This window comes from Astyanax mexicanus, chromosome 2, assembly GCF_023375975.1.
Source record: "Astyanax mexicanus isolate ESR-SI-001 chromosome 2, AstMex3_surface, whole genome shotgun sequence".
Lineage (NCBI taxonomy): Eukaryota > Metazoa > Chordata > Actinopteri > Characiformes > Acestrorhamphidae > Astyanax > Astyanax mexicanus.
Window position 1 is genome coordinate 6,671,802 of NC_064409.1, and position 21,588 is coordinate 6,693,389.

Consider the following 21,588-nt stretch of genomic DNA (forward strand, 5'->3'; position numbering starts at 1 on the left):
CATTTGAATTGCACTGAAAGGAAGACAATTCCTTAGTTTTTATTGTTTTTCCAAATGACAATTCTATTAAAAAAAGAAACAAAGAAACAAAGAACTAGAAAAGATGTCTAGTGAGGGGAGAATTTTTTTATATTTAAACTTTGTTTTGTTACTGTTCCATTGTTTCTAAAAAAAATGTTGATTGTGATACTAAAGTATTTTGTTATCACTTACAATGTTTGGTGAAATTATATCCTAGGTTTTTGGATCATTTGGATCTATAAAGCTTAAATATTAAAAAGTATCGGTATCAGTATCGATATCGGCAATACTGGCCCTGCGTTTACTTGGTATCGGATCGATACCAAAATTCCCGGTATCGCCCACCTCTACCAAAAGCAGTGTGTAAGACTGGTGGAGGAGAACATGATGCCAAGATTCATGAAAACTGTGATCAAAACCAGGGTTATTCCATAAAATATTGATTTGAACCTTTAAAACTTTATAATTATGAACTTGTTTTCTTTGCATTTTTTGAGGTCTGAAAGCTCTGCATTTTTATTCTCATTTTCTGCAAATAAATACTCTAAATCCATAGTTTATAGAATAAAACAACGATGTACCTATAAATAGCAAAATCAGAGAAAGTGATTAAAAAAAAAAAGAACAACCTTCAAGGTCTGGTGTTACTGTGGCATGTAAAAAATAGCTTATTTCAATTATTTTATTCAATATTTATTTCTGCCTACCCACCATTTCCAGCATCTGCTGCACTACACACCTTCAAACTACTTCATATCTGCATTATTCTGATGTACCCACACATGTTGTATATACTGTGTGATGGGTCTGACTCATTGTTGCTGTTTTACTGCTGAGGACAACAATGACTGTATCAACACACCTGGGCATAACTTATTTTATATAGTGTTAAGGTGACCTTATACAGTCTGGGTTCTTTTCAAAGATTTCCTTCTTTCCTCCAGCTTTGAATGAGTTTATCCTGCCATTTGGCCTGGGGTTATGTATTTATGGTTTTCTGCTTTATTTATTTATTTTTTTTCTTATTTCTGTAAATTGTGACACAAAGTTGTACAAGGCACTTTACAAATGATGTGACTTCTGTAGTTAAGTTCCTTATATAATGAGAAAGCACATTGTGTAAGAGGTCGGAATGGTATAATATTGTTTGGAATACCATGCTATAAAATTTGAGGGTTATCATATTTTTGGAAAAAAAATACAGAGTTCAAAATCCAAGCAGAATTTTTTTATACATTTTACGTTTCTTAACATTCCTTCTATTAATTAATCACTTCAACCTTTATTTAAAGCAAAGCTTTTGTTCGACCCAAGAATGTGATGAAACTGGCCCTCATCAGGAACATCCAAGGAAAGGCAAAGCAAGAGTTACCTCTGTTGCACAGTATAAGTTCGTCAGAGTTACAAGCCTCCAGAGTTGCCAGGTTTGTGGTTTTCCAGCCAAATTGGGCTTGTTTAAAAAAACAGTAGCGGGATGAATATTACGATAAATAAGATAAATAGCAATACTGATAATAAATCACTTATAAACAAAATACTAAGTCGTACACTCATTTATTTTGGGCTATAGTTTAGGCTTCTGATTCATTATGTGTTCCTTCATAGTCTAGATGACTTCAGGATTATTTTACTATGTACTAAAAAATAAAAACATTAAACAAGAAGGTAAGTCCAAAGTTTTTTTTTGAGAGGATGAACCCACTACTGAATTTTCTGGGGGTTTACAGCCCTCCATTTATGTTTTTTTTTATATATATATATAGAGGTCAAGAGATCAAATGCACATGCTCTGCATGTTAGTGAGGAAAAGAAATACAATCTTCTGGACTGTAATTACATTTTACACGGTAGTAATTAATTACGGTAAGTAATTCCTTCATATGCTGAATTGATAAAGGTAGAAAGCCCATAGTCCGCAGGCTCAGAGCGCCCCCTACTGTTTACTGCGCTCAGCTCACAGCCGCCGCTCTGTTATCCTTTACTACAGTCTCTTCAGTGATCTTAATCAGCGGCTGCAGACGCGCATGCGCTGTGTATGAAGAAGCAGGAGCTGTGCTGAACTGGAATAAAGCCTGTGGAAATGTCTACCGCTCTGGAGAGTTACATCAACCGTATCCTTTACTGTTCAGACGCGTTACTGTTCTTTATTAGCACAGGAATGCGACGCTAGCTTAGAGGAGCTAGTTTGGCGCAGTCCGCCTCAGCACATCATCTTTATTAGCAAAGCTAAGCTAGCTCTGCTAGCTAGCCTCCTGAACCGCTTGCAGCGCTGTTCAGCACTGGGTTTCGCTAGCTATCCTGCTAATGTTAGTTAGCCTGCTAATCTTAGCTAGCACGCTAATGTTAGGTAGCCGGCGCCTGTTTATAACAAGTATTTGAGACGTACGAGGTTCGCTAGCTATCTAAATATGTGTGTTATATATCAAATATTGCTAATTCTGCATTTTTGTGGCTTCATTCACTTCAATATGTAACGTAGGTTAGCTTAACTTAGCCACGATAGTCCCAGATTATTAGCAGGCTAGTTAGCTAGGCAGTCGAAATAGCAGTTGCGTTATGTGAACGATAGATGGATGATAGATGGGAAAAGAAGTTTAGAGAGACAGATGGGAAGAAAAGGAAAAATAATAATAGAGAGAAAGAAAGAAGGTTGGAGAAAGAGGGAGAGACAGATAGATATATAGATAGATAGATAGATAGATAGATAGATAGATAGATAGATAGTAAAAGGGGAAAAAGGTTAGAGAGAAGCAGTGAAGAAAGAGAAATTTGAAGAAAGACAGTCAGTGAATAGGAGATGAAGTAAAAAAAATGAAAGAATAATAGAGAGAGGGAAAGAGAGAAAGATGGGAAGAATAGAGAAAGAGAGAGTGTCAGTGAAAAAGGGAGATGAGGTAGAAAATGAAAAAACAAATAGGGAAAGAAGTATGGGAAGAATGGAGAAAGGTGTTTGGAGAAAAAAAGAGAGTGAAAGGGAGATGAGGTAGTCAAGGAAAAAATATAGAGAGAGGGAGAGAAAGATGGGAAGAAAAGAGAAAGAAATTTGGAGAAAGAAGAGATTCAGTGAAATTGGCAGATGAGGTAGACAAGAAAACATAAAGAGGGAAAGAAAGAAGTATGGGAAGAATGGAGAAAGAGAAAAAAGCGAGTCAGTGAAAGATGGAGGTGTGGTAGAAAAGGAAAAAAAATAATAGGGAAAGAAAGATATAGAGGAAGAATGGAGAAAGGAGTTTGGAGAAAAAAAGAGTGAAAGAGGGAGATGAGGTAGACAAGGAAAAAATATAGAGAGGGGGAAAGAAAGATGGGAAGAAAGAAGAAAGAAATTTGGAGAAAGAAGAGAGTAAGAGAGTCAGTGAACACCATGTTCTAATGTTTGTGGACACCCTTAACACCCTTACTAATGAATGCATTAAGTTATTTTTAGTTGCACCCATTGCTGACTCATGTCCTAGGGACATCATAGGTTACCTAATGACAGCCATGGGCTAGAGGGGTATAGCATTGGTGATGTGATCATTCAACTTTCTGACCTCAATATCCTTATATTTGCCAGCTGTTATTTTTTTCTGGGTCTTTTGTTCACAGTTTGCAACTTGCTTAAACTTTCTATTTTGTCATAAATATGAATTTGTTAACTGACATCTGTTAAACATCCTTAACTCGTCTTTAAAGGAACTGTGGCCATCATTACATCAGATGGACGAATGATTGTGGTTAGTATCTTTTGACTTTCTTAAGCATGTGTAATATTACTGTACATCAACAAACTAAATAATTACGCGCATGCAGGCATTTATTGTCAAAATCAGTTTCTTCTCATCTCTGTGTAACTTTAATCTCTTTATTCCCTTTAAAATGTGTCACCTGCAGCAGCTTGCACAATTTTCATATAAACAACTGTGTACAACTGTACTATTTTTTTTACACACAAATATATGTTGTCTATTTAAAGAATGATTGATAGTCTCAGACTGAAGTCGTGCAAATCCAGTTTGTTTATCTTTAATGTGACACAGATTAATCTATTTAAAGCTGTGTGGATTCAAGATGTTTTTTAATTTAGATTTCTTCACTTCTTCCCCTTCAGAACTGCCAATAATAACTTATATTTATATACTGATGTACAATATACAGAATTGTTTATGTGCATATATAATATACTTTGAAAAAAATATATGTTTATTCTAATTCTGATATAATTCTCATATCATTGCTCACTCATATTGCTTATTATTTATTAGAAATGTGTCTCTCCTTGACACTAAGAGTTGTTCAAAGTGAATTACGTCATTATGAAGGCTTGTGCTGCTTGTTAGTTATTTGTTGATGTTAATGACTCACAAATTATTACCTCATTTTTGTTGACCTGGAAGTGCACATGCTGGTTGCTTGAAAGTGCTAATTATAGGGACAAAGTCACCTACCCACACAAACATGACCTGTAAAGATCAGGTCTGAGGAAAATCCCAAAACTGAGCCATAAGGCTTGTGACGTAAAGCTGATGTACAGCTTTAAAGAGTTTGCAGATTGCAAGGGTGTGTGGTAGAGGGGTGTGTTAGTAATTTGTCAGTACATCTCTCTTGGACAATGTCAGACTTATTATTCTCCTCTCCTTTTCAGGGAACACTGAAGGGCTTCGACCAGACGATCAACCTAATTCTAGATGAAAGCCATGAGCGTGTATTCAGCTCGTCCCAGGGAGTGGAGCAGGTCGTGCTGGGACTGTACATTGTTAGAGGAGATAATGTGTAAGTCATTTATAATGAAAGAACTCTGCCCCGTGTTTACATAGCTCTAACCCTAAATCTGCAGGTATTATTCTACACCAAAAGGGTAAACAGAGATTTCCAGTAAATCTGTTTATAAAATGGTGATTAGGAAGAGCTATAGCTCAAAGAACATTGGTGTCAGTCATTTTTCTAAAGCTGTAATAAAGGCAGGAGAATAGAGGCTAATAGAGGGTGGGGATGTTTAGACAAAATGAACTAAAGCAGTTGCCGCCGCATTGCTTTGTTCTTCATTTATATCTTCAAAGGTTTGTAGACAACAGTTCATCTAATATCTCCTCTAAAATCACGGGTATAAAAAGGAAAAGGAGGGTGTTCCTTCTTTAATTATCATTACTTTTTCTGAGGTTTTAGACTAGACCACTGGTTCTCAAGCCAATTTCCACAGGCTTTACAGTTTCCACTAATTCCAACACACCTGATACAACTAATGAACTAATTGATGAGCCACTGCTGAAACAAACTGGATGTTTTCAGTAGGAAAACACAAAATAAGAAAAGAAACAAGACCATGGAAATGTCAGCATGGTGCAACTTCCTTCTGTAAATGCAATGTTAATTAGGGCTTTATTGAGCATCAATTTCTTCTCATCTCCCTGTAACCTTAATCCATTGTTGTGGAAAAGGGACAAAATATTTAGTCTAATGGTACCAGTCTGGAACGACCATCACTGCTAAGCCTAATGTATTCATTCTAAAAAATGTCATGCATCTTTATATACTTACTAAATGTAAGCAGCTGATGGAGCAATTGAGACTTCAGAAGGGGAAACTCAGAGCTCAGTAGCTCAGTCACTCGTAGTAAAACCAACAGAAATGGAGGAGTGAAGTTTCTGACTGAGCGCGCTCTCTCTCTCTCGCTCTGACTGAACATAACCTGGAATCGGATTCATTCGTTCTGAAAGAAGACCTCATCACACCCGCCCAGTTTCAAATGATTCTTCCGCATGCTCAGTGCAATTACCTATTCTCACCAGAGAGGGCCCTAAATCCCAAAACTTACGGATACCAGCTTTTAAAAATGTCTCCTTTAGCAGCTTGCACTATTCTCATATGAACATCTGTGTATAACTGTATACAACCTCTTTACAGATAAACATATGTTTTCTGTTTTACAAAATATTTATATACAGTCTTTGATTGGATACATGCCAAACATTCCCCTGAAGTGCCCTTCAGAACTGCTGTAAGGATTTGATTGTGTTCAACCCTAAGAGCTTGCATGAGGCCAAATGTTGTATAGATGTTAAATAACTGATTGTAGATCTCAAACACCACTCCAGCTCATCTTAGAGCTATTCACGTGAGTCCAGATATTCCAGAGAACTTAGTAGTGTACCTTAAAGCTATATTCACTATCTGCTTATTTTAATGCCATTGATTTCTCCTGTTGGTTGACTTTTCCTTCAGCAAGTGAGATTGAGTGCAATAACACTTGTGCATGTGTTACAGGGCCGTGATTGGTGAGATCGATGAGGAAACAGACTCGGCACTGGATCTCGGCAACATAAGGGCAGAACCACTGAACTCTGTAGTGCACTAACTTTCCCCAAAGCACAAAGATGCAGACAGCGTGTAAAAGAAAAGACTCATTCCCTTGAAGATAGAAAATGGAAATATATTCCTGAGTGACTCTTCTTCCTTTCAGCTGAACGTCGCACCCATGGATTACCCCAGTGGAGCAGAAACATTTTCATTTAGCTTTTTTTTTATTTGTAGAGCATAGACTTTAATGCTTAACTTTTTATATGTGTGGAAATGAAAGAAAATAAAATGTGGAAGTCTTTGGTGTAATGCTGTTTTTCTTTCTTTTGTGTAGGAAGTTCAGTTCTGCACATACAGCTCTGGAAAAGAACGAGAGCACTTAAAAATTGAGTTTCTTTGATTTTACCCAATTGAAAACTTCTGAAATATAATCAAGAGGAAGATGGATGATCACAAGCCATCAAACCAAACTGAACTGCTTGGATTGCATAAAGTTATCCAAAAGCAGTGTGTAAGACTGGTGAGGAGATTATGCCAAGATGCATGAAAACTGTAATTAAAACCAGGCTTATTGCACCAAATATTGATTTCTGAACTCTATGAACTTGTTTTCTTTGCATTATTTGTCTGAATGCTCTGCATCTTTTTTGTTATTTCAGCCACTTCTCATTTTCTGCAAATAAATGCTCTAAATGACAATATTTTATTTGGAATTTGGGAGAGGCTGGGGAAAGATCAGAACAGATTATATATCCCTTCCTGATTTTGTTTTTTATACTTGAAAAGGTAATAAAAAAATGAAAATGTAAAGTGTCATTTGAAAATAGCCATTTCTGGGCCTGGAAAAGTTTTGGGGGAAAAAAACCCCGTAAAGTTTTGGATAAATAATGGAAATTTGGTCTACAAATCTTTGTTTCAGTTTATTGATGTAGAAATTGAATATACTTGGCATATACTAGTGTATATGTATACATATCAATTCTAAGTGGACAGTGTGTTACCCACCTTCCTAAAGATGGTTAAAACACTGGGAAAAAGGTAAGAGATGCAACAATCAGGATGATTTGAGGCAAAGTTACGGTTGAGGTAACTACTAGGCAATTATATGTGCTTCTAATGTAGGTTCTACATTAGATGTAAGACGTAACATCATAGCTAATGTTAATAAATGGGCAGCAGATGTTTAAGAACAGTCAAAAAGTGACTTACTTAAATTGAACTGGGTCAAATGTAACAAAGAAGCACAGGGCATTCTTTTGGCCATATGACATTTATAATCGAACACTTACAGCAGAACATGCTAATATTAATATTTTATGCTTAAACTTCACCAAAAATGACATTAAAATATTAATTACAGTATAAACAAAATTAAAATGATATAACCGTCATTATAAAAAAAAACATAGTTTTAGGAATAATTAAACATTACAGCCAGGTGGCGCCATAGCACTCTTTAATTTCAGTGTCCGTAACAGTTCAGAGTATTGAAACAATACTTAAAACACACCAAAGTTTGCAATAATACAGAAACTTTTGTTGAAGATTCATTATTTTATACTGTTGTGATCCTACAATCTTACAATTCTATATAACAAATTATATAATACAAATTTCTCATTTACTCATTAAAAATGTGAAACAAAAAAAATCATGGATGATGGACTATAAATGATTCCATATTCACTAAGAAAAAAAAAACAATAAGAACAACAGTAATACTAATAACAGTAGATATAGAACTTATTTTTCTGAAAACATACTAAAATAAAATGCGACTACCTTGTAATATTTTAATTTATACTGTATAAAAAAAGTAGATTTCTGAGAAGTTAAAAAAAAATCAAGCTGGAAAACAAATGGAGGAAATATAAGCACATTATATCCATCCCCAGAAGAATCGTTATGTTTGGGAAAAAGGAAAACACTGCAATCCAGCACAAATACTTTATCCCATCTGTGAAACATGGTGGTGGTAGTGTGGTTTGGTATGGTTTGGGTCTGTTTTGCTGCATCTGGGCCATAATATCTTGCCATTATTGATGAAACAGTGAATTATAAATTACGCCAAACATTTCTTAAGAAAAATAACACTCTATAACTGTCTATGAACTGAATCTCAAGAGAAGGTGGGTCATGCAGCAAGACAACGACCCTAAGCACACACAAGCTGTTCTACCAAAGAATGGTTAAATATGAATAAAGTTAATGTGTTGCAATGCCCAATTCAAAGTGCAGACCTTAATCCTTAAAAGAATCCAATAATGAAAATGTAAAAGTTATGGAAGGACCTGAAGCCACAGTTAATGGAAGGAAAAGCACCAACATAACAGAATTGAAGTTGTTCTGTTTGTATCAAAAGATAATGTTCAGGATTAAGGGGGACATACCAGATACTAAAAAAGCAAAGGTTCAAACACTTTTACCTCTCACAGGAACTGTATGTAATATTGCTAATCATAATTTTCCTAAATAAGTAAATACCTGAGTCTAATATTTTTTCTTTCATTTATGTGAATTCATGCAGAAATATAGAAAATTCAAAAGAGTTTATAAATATTGAAGCACTACTGTATAGATGAATACAAAAAAACTATACTTTGCACCGTTTAGAGTTTTTTGTACTTTTCTTTTGCGTTTTTGTCTCTATCTCTTTCATTATTCCTCTGTTTAATTGGTCAACTATATCCACTGGTCTCCAGCTGGATATGGTGGACTCAACAAGGGTCAGTTTGGTTGGATGAACTCCACCACTCGGCCATTAGGCTGATATCTGTCTGTTTCACCAACAATCAAACTTCCCTGCAGGTCAGAACGCTGTTCTGGGCTCAGTACGGGACAATCGTGATGAATCGTGATCCAGGACTGACCTGCAAAACAAATCAATATTCCTCAATATATCGTGTTTAGTGAACATTAACACAACTACACATTCAGATCTTACTACTCACCTTTCTGTACTTGTTGACCTAAGTGTACTAGAAGCTTCGCCCCCACGCTGTGGTTGATTGGCTCCCCAGCCTGGGTACGGCCAGCCCCTAGTCTGTGCAGCACTGTGGCTATGACCATGCCATCAATGTCCAGAACGGTCCCTGTAAATCATATATAGTGTCAGACTGATACCTGAGAAAATATATAGAAAAATATACTTTATATGGACTAAATTCTCTTATATACTGATTTTACAAGTTATAAAATCTGACAAAATTCTTTTGTATAATTTTGTGCCGTTAACCCTTTAAAGTCATATTTTTTTTAACTTGGCTATTTATAGGTTTATGTTTGAGTAAAATGAACATTGTTGTTTTATTCTATAAACTACAGACAACATTTCTCCCAAATTCCAAATAAAAATATTGTCATTTAGAGCATTTATTTGCAGAAAATGAGAAATGGCTGACATAACAAAAACAAAAGATGCAGAGCTTTCAGACCTCAAATAATGCAAAGAAAACAAGCTCATATTCATAAAGTTTTAAGAGTTCAAAAATTAAAATTTGTTGGAATAAAAACTGTTTTCATGCATCTTGGCATGTTCTCCTCCACCAGTCTTACACACTGCTTTTCGATAACTTTATGCCTGCACACCTGCTGCAAAAATTTAAGCAGTTCAGCTTGGTTTGATGGATTGTGACCATCCGTCTTCTTCTTGATTATATTTCAGAGGTTTTTAATTTGGTAAAATCAAAGAAACTCATCAATTTTAAGTGGTCTATTTTTTTTATAGCTTACATTTCCATTTTTATCAATTTATATATTTTTAAATATAAATCAAATAAACACTTAAAACTGATATTGACTGACTTTTTTGTAGTGATGATAAACTTAAACTAAATAACTAAACTGCTAAGGACCAAATGTCATTTTATTTACAACCATCATCCATCAACCAGCTTAATTTCTTAGTGAACACTGTATGGGATTTGGCATGAACAGTATAGGCTAAACACTGTGAGATCATTTTTCATAGATTAACAGCAAATAAATCTAAGTACTCTTTAAACCTCACCATCGCTTGAAGCCTGAAGCTGAGTCTGGTACTCTGCAGGTCTCAGGTGTTTGGAGTAATCTGTGGTTTCTGAGCAGAGGGAGCGGGCAATATCTGTGGACACCCCTTGGGCCTCCAGCATGGCCTGGAACTTGTGCAGGGCTGCCCCGTTCTTCAGGACCTCAGCGATCATCATCTGTCCTTTCTCTGGAGTAGGTGATCGATTGCTCATCCACAGCAGGAAGCCGCCTACACACAAACCACATGCTGTGAGCAATCACGGCTCCATCCTGTGCTACAGTATGTATAAAAGCGCACCTGAGGTTTTGTCCAAATTTGGGGCCAATTTTTGAACGCTACTAAAACAAGACAACAACAGGTCATTATGTGCTTTCTACTAGTGATGTTTTATGTTGGTGCACAATATTGGAGCACCATTTTTGGCTAAATTGTGCCATTCAGTTCTTAGACGGTCAAAACACCTTTACTGAGCTGCTGCCACTTCAGCATCACTGAAACGATAGGACTATCCTACCCACTCACACAGAGCTCAGACATTCAATGTCTCCTGGGATTGCGGCCACAGATGGCTGGATTGAACTTAAAGAACTTGTAATCTGTTGATGAGCACCATATTTATATTCACAGTACTGTATTAGTAATTGCAGAAAAAAAACATTTAGGAATGTTTTTGGATAATACTTCAGGTCAGATATCTATCACATATCAATAGATAGCAGATATTTAAAAAAGCATATAATTCCCACATCTGTGCACCTCACAAAATTAGGCAGAGTTGCAAAGACAGTTTTCAGTGTAATCCTCTTGAATTTATTTAATCGATCAAGATGATGAAATACAGGCTTTACTCGGTTACATAAAAAAAGATTCCTGTGAAGAAGATTATATTTGAGCATTATATATAATATTTTTAGCATCACAGCGCTAACGCTCAGAGAAAAAAACGCAGCGACTCGGTTCTGATACATCAGCTCACAGATGCCTTGTGCTGATAGACATCCCACTAGGAGTGATGAGAAGAAACAGCGCCATCTACCCACCCAGAGAGAGCAAGGCCAATTTTTCTCTGTCAGGACTCAGAAAAGCTACATGAACTGGATTCAAACCGGCAATCTCCTGATCATAGTGGCAGCGCTTAGCCCACATGACCACTCTGAGCCCCCTAAATCGCCTGACACATTAATGTGTATTATTGCTTATTAAAATAGTTATTTGATCCTTTGTTCTTGTAGACAAGAAAAGAATGGCATCACAAAACAAACAAACATTATTATTATTATTTGAAACTTATCTAAAGCCAGCTAACCAGTAGAGGTGTCAAACTGGGATGAATAAGTATTGGTATTAAGTCAGAGCCTATCCAGTAGAGGTGGCATATCAATATCAATGGGTATCAGTCTAAAGTCTTAGTTGGCATATTGGTACCAATAGGAATTGCTTTTGGGACAAAGATGAACCATTACAGTTGGTTTATTGGTACCAATAGGAATTGGTTTTGGGCCAAAGCTTAATCGTTAACAGTTGGCATATTGGTAGCAATAAGAACTGGATTTGGGCCAGAGCTTAAGCATTAGATTTGGCATATTGGTATTGATAGAAATTCGTATCAGTCTGAAGCTTTATCAGTAGAGTTGGCATATTGGTATCAGCCTAAAGATTAACCAGTGCAGGTGGCATATCAGTACCAATGGTTTTTGATATCGGGCCAGAGCTTAACAAAAACAGTTGGTATATTGACATCAGAGGGAACTGATTTGGAATTTAATCAATAGAGTTGGTATATTGGTATCAGTGTGAATCATTTAGTTAGGATGTTTAATGAGTAGATTTGAGTAATTGTTCTGTCTGCTATCATGCACGGATCTTCTTACCTAATGATATAACCAGTTCCTTCAGGTCATCAGGGCCCCGCCCTTTGAGGCATTCCAAGGCTTCACATACCTCCAGAGCATTTCCCACACAATGGCCAATGGGAGCATCCATTCGGCTAAGCACCGCCCCTGTCTTCATACCCAAGCTGTTTCCCACGGTAACCTACAAATTTAGTACACTAAATAAGTATAGTACTGTCATACACACAAACACGCACACACACAAATTCACTTGGTCAAATGTGTCTCACCAGAGACTGGGCGAGGGCCTTGGCGCTGTCCTGGTCTTTATACAGAGCAGCTCTGCCGAACTTCACATCTAACAAAAGTGCACACAGTCGCTCAGCTCCTTTCTTTGAGATGATAGAGCCTGCACCAAAAACACACACATGCTTCTTTTTAACTGGTGTTTAAAAGTTTCAGATAGTTTGTCATATTAATATACTGTAAAATAAAACACAATATCTTACGAAAACAAGTTCATGTTCATAAAGTTTTAAGAGTTCAGAAATTAATATTTGGTGGAATAACCCTGGTTTTTAATCACAGTTTTCATGCATCTTGGCATTATGTTCTCCTCCACCAGTCTTACACACTGATTTTGGATAACTGTATGCCTTTACTCCTGGTGCAAAAATTCAAGCAGTTTAGCTTGGTTTAATGGCTTGTAATCATCCATCTTCCTCTTGATTATATTCCAGAGGTTTTTAATTTGGTAAAATCAGAGAAACTCATAATTTTTAAGTGATCTTTTATTTTTTTTTCCAGAGCTGCATGTTCAAATGCTTGTATGCATCTTCACCTATAGTGTTTCTTTGGGAATCAAGCGCAAACTTGCACTGCTTACCCGTAATAAGTGGAAGACTCTCCACAGTAGCAGTGGCGTCTCGTACAGCATACAGAACTCTGTCTGCAGGCACCAGATTCTCTGTCTGACCCACAATGCAACAGCCCACATTCTGCAGAATCTGCTTCACCTACCCACACAAACACAGGCTGGTTGGATACAGCTTCTAGGAAGAGCAGTGCTCAAGAGGTCAGTACATAAGATGTAATATCCAGCATTGCCCACAAGCAGCACCAGTTAAAGTTAGTAACAGATTAACTGACAGTAACAGTTTCTCACAAGGTGTGTGATCTGTACCTGCTCCACAGTCTGGTGGATGTTGAACCCTGGGATGGACTCCAGCTTGTCCAGTGTGCCTCCAGTGTGTGCTAGACCACGTCCACTGATCATAGGAACCTGAAGGATCCAGACAAAAATAAAAAAATAATATAATGTGAGTGATGTGGGGAGAAAGCGCCATCTACCCACCCAGAGAGAAGAAGCCCAATTGTGCTCTCTCAGGGCTCTGGCAGCTGATGCCAACATTGCAACCATTAATTTGAGTTTTGGAGAGTTCAATGTACATTATGTCTTTTTAAGACATGGTCGAAGTTCCAACAGAAATGGAGCGAGGAGGTTTTCAACGAAGTGCCGGCATCAGTTTAGCAGCCGAGATTCTGCGTTTTTTAAACTATAGAATGGAATAGAATAGGGCAGGTAATGGCTGCCAGGTAGGAGGTAAGTCTGAGACCAAGACCTTGGAAAACCCAAGATTTATACATGGGAAATTAATAGAAGACTGCACTGAAAACAGATAGGGGTTTAGACCAGACCAGACAAAGGGGTGGCACAACCAGTGGCTCTGTAGTTCAAAAAATACAGTAGTTATACTAAATAAACATATATTTCAAATACACTTATAAATAAATCACCCTTCTCACCTTGCATCCACAGGCAGCCAGAGCAGGGGCCAGTGGAAGGCTGACCTTGTCTCCAACTCCACCTGTTGAGTGTTTGTCCACCACAAGCCCTGCCCACTCCTCGGGCCAGTGGAAAACTTCCCCTGACATCATCATTTCCTTCGTTAGAGCAAGGGTTTCCTCTGCCACCATACCCTTCATCCACATGGCCATGAGCATGGCACCTTTAAAAAACATTATTATTGAATTAATCTTCTTAAATTTCCTCTGATTTGAAAAAATTGCACTCTCCTCAAATGTCATAAGTTGGACTGTAAAAAATGGAACTAAATGTACATACATTTTTTTCAATCTATTTAAAAATTCTATTTTATTTTTATCCCATTTTCTCCCTAATTAATAAGGCCCACTACACAACCCACTCATTAGGACCCCCCCCCATCACTAGTGATGCCCCAACACCAGGAGGGTGAAGACTAGCACATGCCTTCTCCAATACATGTGAAGTCAGCCACCGCTGAACTTTTCAAAAAGCTGCTTTTCGAGTAGCATGACAGCACGTTCGGAGCACAGCGACTCTGTTCCGATACATCAGCGCACAGATGCCTTGTGCTGATCGACATCACCCTAGGAGTGATGAGGAGAAAGAGCGCCATCTCAGCGCCCACCCAGAGAGAGCAAGGCCATTTGTGCTCTCTCAGGGCTCCAGCAGATAATGGCAAGCTGCATGACCGGGATTTGAACCAGCGAGTCACAAAGTCAGTAATATGATGCAACAATTAAACATTTCTGCATAATGAGGTTTGAGATTGCAGGATGCAATTACTTTTGAATCATATTTCCTTCATATTTTTTGGGTTAAAGGAGTACACTAGTGCATAAAAATTTCAGTGTGAAAGCACCCTGAATCATTACTACATCTCTGCTGTTTGTAACAAACCAAACCATGTCAAAATCGGGTATAAATTTGTAGAGTTGTGATTATTATAGGTGTGTTAAACGCCTTTCTTAGAATAAATAAATGCACTGGGCACTGGCTGCTACACCAGGAGGCAGGCTATGCAGAGTCTATGTATATAAGTCTATGTCATTATCAGTACAGTGATGGCGGCGCCCAGAGCTGAAGCTAGCGGCACGGGCTGTAAACAGTGGTTTTTAATAAGCTTCTTGTGCACTTTTAAAGTTTGTAATGCATCGTTTTAAATGTCAGGGCTTTCCAGATTCTACCAATGAGTTGTTGAACTACTTTGAGCCTGGATAACAATGTAAAAAGCGATTTATTGGGGCAAAATATGCCCTGAAGCAGCTGTTGTAAAGAGTTCTGGGCAAAAAGCACAAAATACTGTATCTCAGAAAGCTGCAGGAGAGCAGAGGTGGGCTATTTAACAAAAGTTAGTACTCTTTATCATGTTTATCATCTACGCCAAAAGTACATTTTACACCGGAGTTCTCCTTTAAGACTGTAAAACTTGTAGGCAGCATCACTGCTCAGTGTAAACTCACCTATTTGACTTTCCTGAATTGTGGCCGATGTAACTCCCTGTACAAAAGCACGGATCTCCTCTGAACTGAGCTGACCACCATCCCTCTTCCGTCTGATCATCTCCTGGAAGCTGACAACACTCTCCGTCTGCGCCATCCTTACATTACAGAGTCAACAGCTGTGTATAACACAAAGCAAGATACAGCAGAGAACCAATCACGGATTTTACTACTTTACTGAGCATCAGTGTTTCATCTATATCATTTCTGCATACTGACTATAAAAGCAACACAAAAGCAATAATGACTATAACAGTACACAAGCATCACATTACAAATAGTCATAATAATACAAAGCTGTAACAGCTGGAATTAATCAGCAATCTGTTCCTGATGCTTGTTTACTTTTTTTCATATTATACCAAAAAAGTTAGTTTTAAAGAGTTTTAGACTCACCTTAGTTTTCTTGAGAAGCAGCGAGACTCAGGGAGTAACCAAAATAAGCTTTATATGAGAGGCTGTAAAACACGTGCACTACAGGACTGTACATTCTCAAGTTCAGAACCACGTGCTAACCCTAGAGGCTTATCGTCCAATCATCTGTGACTTTCAGGCCCACCTGTCCGTCACACATTAACCATGTCAACCACTCCTTGGCTCTCTGGGGTCACATGCACACACACACACACACACCGCTACTGTACAGTACACAAAGCAAATAGTTTGCAGGTACAGCTTTCCATAAAACCAGGCTTTAGTGAACAGCATGAGCTGCCTGCATCGTGAACTTCAGATTTAATGTATTTAGTGTAAGATATTTTTGCAGTATGGGAACATAAGTGGAAATACATGTCGCTGGTCTCTATATTCTTTTTGAAGTGATCACTGATTACAAAACCTGAATTTGGCAAGTAATAACACAGTAATAAAAAAAGAAAGACTAGGAGAACATTTGCAATGTAATTTTTTTCCAGTATTGTGCAGCCCTATCCTTCATGATTTCTTATTTTTATTTTGCATGTCTGTCACTCCAAAGTGTTTCACATCATCGAACAAATGAAAGATTTAGTCAAAGGCAACACAAGTAAGCAGAAAATGCAGTTTTTAAATTAAGGTAAATTAATCATTATCAGGGGAGAAAAAATATTGTGTAAAAAAGTGTTGGCCCCCATTCACCCCTAGAAGTTAGCTAAATTTCCCATCTCCCAGTTGGGTTTAGGTTAGGGAATTGTGGAGGCAAACAGCTTTTTTTACTGTTTACTACATAATTCCATATGTCTCCCCTAACTGTTTTATTTTAATACTATTTAATAATCTTTAATATTATCTACAGTGTAGAAAATTAAGAAACATATTAAATGAGAGGGTGTGTTCAAAGCTAGCTTGACTGGTATTTTGTGTTAAAATGTGGGTAGGGCTCTGAGTGGTCTAACAGGCTAAGGGCTGCCACTTTGATCAGGAGTTTGCCGGTTCGAATCCTGTTCATGTAGCTTGCCAATGGCTATCAGAGCCCTGAGAGAGCACACCCATCTCTCTGGGTGGGCAGATGGCACTCTTTATTCTCATCACTACTAGGGTGATGTTGATCAGTACAAGGAGTCTGTGAGCTGATGTATCAGAACCGAATCGCTGTGCTTTCCTCCGAGCGTTAGCGCTGTGTTGCTACTCGGCAATGCTACATCAACAGCAGCAGTTCAAAAAGAGGCGGAGTCTGACTTCACATGTGTCGGAGGAGGCATGTGCTAGTCTTCACCCTCCTGGTGTTGGGGCATCACTAGTGATAGAGGGAGTCCTAATGAGTGGGTTGGGTAAATTGGGCCGTTGTACTGTGTGTTACTGCAACAACTGAACAAGACTTGATCTTGATGATTAGCATCAACATCTAGCAAGGTAGCTGAAAAAATGATCGCATTGATTCATATATTATACAGTGATTACAGTCTCCTGTCAAATGATTCGTCAGCTTAAAAAATGTTTTTTTTGTTCTTCTTCTTTAGAAGGTCAGATATTCAGCCTTTATACGCTTTCATCCCTGATCACTTAACTGCCTTTCAGATATTTCCTCATGTCTCTTTTTATTCCCACTCATAAAGCTCTATATCTTATTATAACTTCACTATCTGATGTGACCTGCAAGGTCGTGTGTTTGTGGCCCCTAAAGTGATCTAGTTTCTGTGAATCTTGCCATATGGAAGTGACAAATTGGGCCTATAGGGGCAGCCTGCAATTGTGTTCAGATGAATTTCTGGCGTATTGCTATTTTGGCAATAGAAAACACAGGTGCGTTGCTGTCTGATTCAAACCCTGACAACAGTCAACTGTCAGACAGTCATTGCTATCTCACCAACTCAGGCAGCTGTACCTCCGCTTGTTACAAACAGACACACACGGACATGCAGCAGTACACAAACCCAACTTTTACATAAACAATAAACAGAAAACATAATAAAATAATATTGCTGTTCTCATAAATTACCTGCTGGCGCACCTTTACACCGTGAACGAGTAAGTCACTTTCCTCTGCTAAAAAGCACAGAAGCGCTGCACCGCTAAAATAGCAATCCCCAAAGTCAGAGCCCATGTGGCTCTTAAAGGGAATTGTAAGTGATGTGCTGATTGGTTCACTTCATATTACGCCCAAAACACACCCATGATTAATTAAGATTATTAGTACATGCCTTTTGTGTGTTTTGAACTGTGCTAGGCATACTTTTCCTGTCGTTACGATAGCAAAGACTCACTGACACGCCCTAAATCAAGCTGTGCAGTTTCGAGGGTGATGGTTCGCCATATAGATCACTAAAATAAAGTCTCTTGTGACTGTGGCTTTTCCGCACAAAGCTTCAATAAATGTGTGCTTGTGATTTTAACCAATTCAAGCAAATTTCTCAAGGTGATTTGATTATTTGAGCTTTTTAAAGGGCCTTGACGAGTGGACAAGGTAATCACACATGTCTTATCACTAACTCCCCCATTACCGATAAGATATATTTCCGCTTTGTTGATTTTCCTTCCAGAATGTTTGATCTTTTCTCTGCAGCTTCAAAGAAAGGAGGTGTAGTTCCCAAAAAACATCCTTCATATATGTCAAATCCAACACAAAACCTACATTGGTTTATTTTTAACTTACATGTGCTTTCTTTCATTTCAGCATCACTGTGAGATCTAGTCTCAGTCTGCTTTGAAATACTTCCCAGAAGCAGGGAAACTCCTCCACACTTTTCTTGCTGTGTTGAACTCACTGGCAGCTGATATAAAAGTGAAGACTCTTCCAAAATTTCCAGAATTTTAAGGTTAAGGTCACTTGCTGCTTCTTAAAGTAACTGGACAGTCTTGTAGGACTTGTTAAACAACATTTCTTTGAGGCTTTGTGTTGCAGGCAGATACACCTTTTAATTAAAAGCTAGCTTGACTGGTATTAAAATGTGGGTAGGGCTCTGAGTGGTCTAACAGGCTAAGGGCTGCCACTTTGATCAGGAGTTTGCCGGTTCGAATCCTGTTCATGTAGCTTGCCAATGGCTATCAGAGCCCTGAGAGAGCACACCCATCTCTCTGGGTGGGCAGATGGCACTCTTTATTCTCATCACTACTAGGGTGATGTCGATCAGTACAAGGAGTCTGTGAGCTGATGTATCAGAACTGAATCGCTGTGCTTTCCTCTGAGCGTTAGCACTGTGATGCTACTCGGCAATGTAGTTATAAGAAGACTCTTCCAAAATTTCCAGAATTTTAAGGTTAAGGTCACTTGCTGCTTCTTAAAGTAACTGGACAGTCTTGTAGGACTTGTTAAGCAACATTTCTTTGAGGCTTTGTGTTGCAGGCAGATACACCTTTTAATTAAACATGCCTGCCTGTTTTGAATATTAATTGCTCATTGCTAAGTTGTAAATAGATTTTACCCTAGGAAAGTTACACACAAAAAATGACTGGCCTCCTGTCAGCATTGTAAAAAAAATACTGGATATCTCTTATTTGGTATACTGGATATCATTTGATGCTTCATTATTTTGTGGCTGTGATTGACGGTGTTACTGGAAGAGCATTTTAAGAGCATTACGTGCCACTGACATAATGATAATAAAATAGCATAAAAAAGAAATTATACACTTTTAAATACAACTCAATTATAATTAATCATACTTTAATTAATCATTAATCATTAATCATTACTGTGTGTATGGAAGCACACATCACTAATTATTGAGGTCATGTCCATTTATTGTACGATAAATTGATAAGTTGATAAGTTGTAATTACTGTGGCAAGCCTACTACTCTCAATTTTAGACAATAGTACAATTTAATACCATTAATACTAATACAAATATAATAGCCTCATAATGCAATTGTTATTATACTTTATAAAAGGATAATGAACTGGAGTAGGTCATTTTTGCAAATTGCTTAACCCTCTAGTGCATGATGTTATTTTTAGGATATCAGACTCATTGTCCTCATTGTACAAGTACACATTGCATATTTAATGACAACCTTTAAGCCTTAATAATAAATGGAAGAGATTAAATAAACCAAAAGGACGTCTTGCACACGGTCCAACTATCTTGCATAGTGCAGTTTACAGATGACATTAATTTACTCACTCATTAAAGCTCTTCTTCTGCTAAAATCGACTTTTTCTTGTTCTTTGTCAAATACTATAGGTCTAAGTTGTATATGATGTTGCATATGAAACTATTCTTCAACCTCCATTGTCTGCAGTAGCTTAGAAAAGAAAATACTCAGAATAACGTGTAGATTAGGAAAAACATTGTGTCCATGTCAACCTGTGAGTTCATGGTTTCTCCCACCTCGGCTAAGGTCCACAGGATAACGCTAAAGCCAGGCTGCTTACAGCTTCTGTTACACCAGCTAGTTAGCGTTAGCTATCTTGTGTAAGTAACAATAAGTTTAAATCGGATCTCCGGTGGATTCCTCGTTTTACCAAGACCTTAAATATACACTAGGAAAGCACAGATAAGGTAGCATACAATGACTCGACAGGACACCGCGGTTTGCGTCGAATTGTATGATATAGAGCGGACTTGACGTGGTGAAACTGCCCAAGCACCAAATCACCAAGTCTGAGGTACTTTAGAGTTTAGTAGCATTAGTTTAGCTAAAAGAAACAGTATTAATGTGGCATTCATAATATTTCTCTTGGTTAAACAACATTGAGAGTCTGACATTAAGTTAAGTTTAAGGGTTAAATTAACCTAGCGCTCAGTACTATAGCTTTACAACTAAGGCTGTATCTCTGAAAACATTTTGTCCTTTTAGAGTTTTAGAGCTGTAAAATTGACTGTGGGGGGAGGCAGGTAGCGTTCTCTGCTGCAGTGCTGTTAGCCAATCAGAGGCGATATGTTTGCATATATGAATATTCATAAGCAAGAGCCGAAATCCTGTCTTTCTTCAGAGACCACAAATTCAGTGATCTAAAGCAGAGCTAAATAGAAACACCTGAGAACTTATTTTTTAATTAATTTATTTTTATACAAAAAATAGCTCACATGGCATTCATTTATACTAGAGACCACAACTTCTAGACACTTTTAAAATGAATGAAAAAACGATGGAATGAGACCTTTAAGAAGTGTCTAGTGAATCTGTAGTGACACACACTTGGATGGGGAATTAAATGTGTGCATCACACACCCACACACACACTGACTGCTTAAACTACTGTTTACTGTGGTTTGTGTGTATTTAAACTGCTGTACGTTGTTGTTGCGTGTACATACCTTCTGTAGCCACTTCTCTGCAAAGTAGAGCAGCAGGGAGTTGATTAAAAAAAGAGTCGATTCTTCGATTCCGTCGATTTATGGAAAAAGATTCGATTCTGAAGCTTTTAACTCTCACTTAAAGCAAAAGGCGTCCTCCCAAAACACCCATACAGTCTGTATTTTATTCTGGGTTAAGTCTAAACAAAGTTTTAACAGAACATTTTGTAGAAAACATAAAGTGTCAAATAGTCGAATAACGTTGCCTGTTCTGCCATCCAGAGCGGCTGTACCACTGCTGCGTCCTGAGGGGAGGATTTTTTTAATGGTTGGGATCTACCATATAGACAGGGAGGTAGGCAACATTTCTGTGGACATTTCTTTAAATATAAAAAACAGCATTGTAAAGAAAACATAGAAAAATGAGTGGTTAATTTCGTTTTCATAATTTTGATCTTTTGATTCTGGCT

General features: G+C 37.7%; 2 protein-coding genes across 4 annotated transcripts; one reads left to right on the top strand and one right to left on the bottom strand.

Annotated features, from left to right (window-relative positions):
• The first annotated feature begins 1,988 nt into the window (after positions 1-1,988).
• lsm8 (LSM8 homolog, U6 small nuclear RNA associated) lies at positions 1,989-6,603 on the top strand. The gene is made up of 4 exons (XM_007252362.3): positions 1,989-2,132; positions 3,694-3,734; positions 4,643-4,770; positions 6,262-6,603. The coding sequence occupies exons 1-4, from the start codon at positions 2,102-2,104 to the stop codon at positions 6,350-6,352; spliced, it is 291 nt and encodes a 96-aa protein (XP_007252424.1). The 5' UTR covers positions 1,989-2,101; the 3' UTR covers positions 6,353-6,603.
• Positions 6,604-8,046: 1,443 nt separating this feature from the next.
• On the bottom strand, positions 8,047-21,372 carry LOC103037194 (thymidine phosphorylase). Of its 3 annotated transcripts, none has more exons than XM_049473227.1 (10): positions 21,140-21,372; positions 15,424-15,581; positions 13,942-14,144; positions 13,319-13,417; positions 13,022-13,151; positions 12,426-12,544; positions 12,175-12,337; positions 10,304-10,531; positions 9,246-9,386; positions 8,047-9,164 (listed from the first exon to the last, which is right to left on the bottom strand). In XM_049473227.1, the coding sequence occupies exons 2-10, from the start codon at positions 15,557-15,559 to the stop codon at positions 9,022-9,024; spliced, it is 1,362 nt and encodes a 453-aa protein (XP_049329184.1). In that variant the 5' UTR covers positions 15,560-15,581; positions 21,140-21,372; the 3' UTR covers positions 8,047-9,021. The 3 variants fall into 3 exon arrangements, with proteins under 3 accessions (XP_049329184.1, XP_049329185.1, XP_007252423.3); XM_049473228.1 differs by lacking the exon at positions 21,140-21,372 and adding an exon at positions 15,859-16,172 and having other exon boundaries at positions 15,424-15,560; XM_007252361.3 differs by lacking the exon at positions 21,140-21,372 and adding an exon at positions 15,859-16,172.
• Between the last annotated feature and the right edge of the window lie 216 nt (positions 21,373-21,588).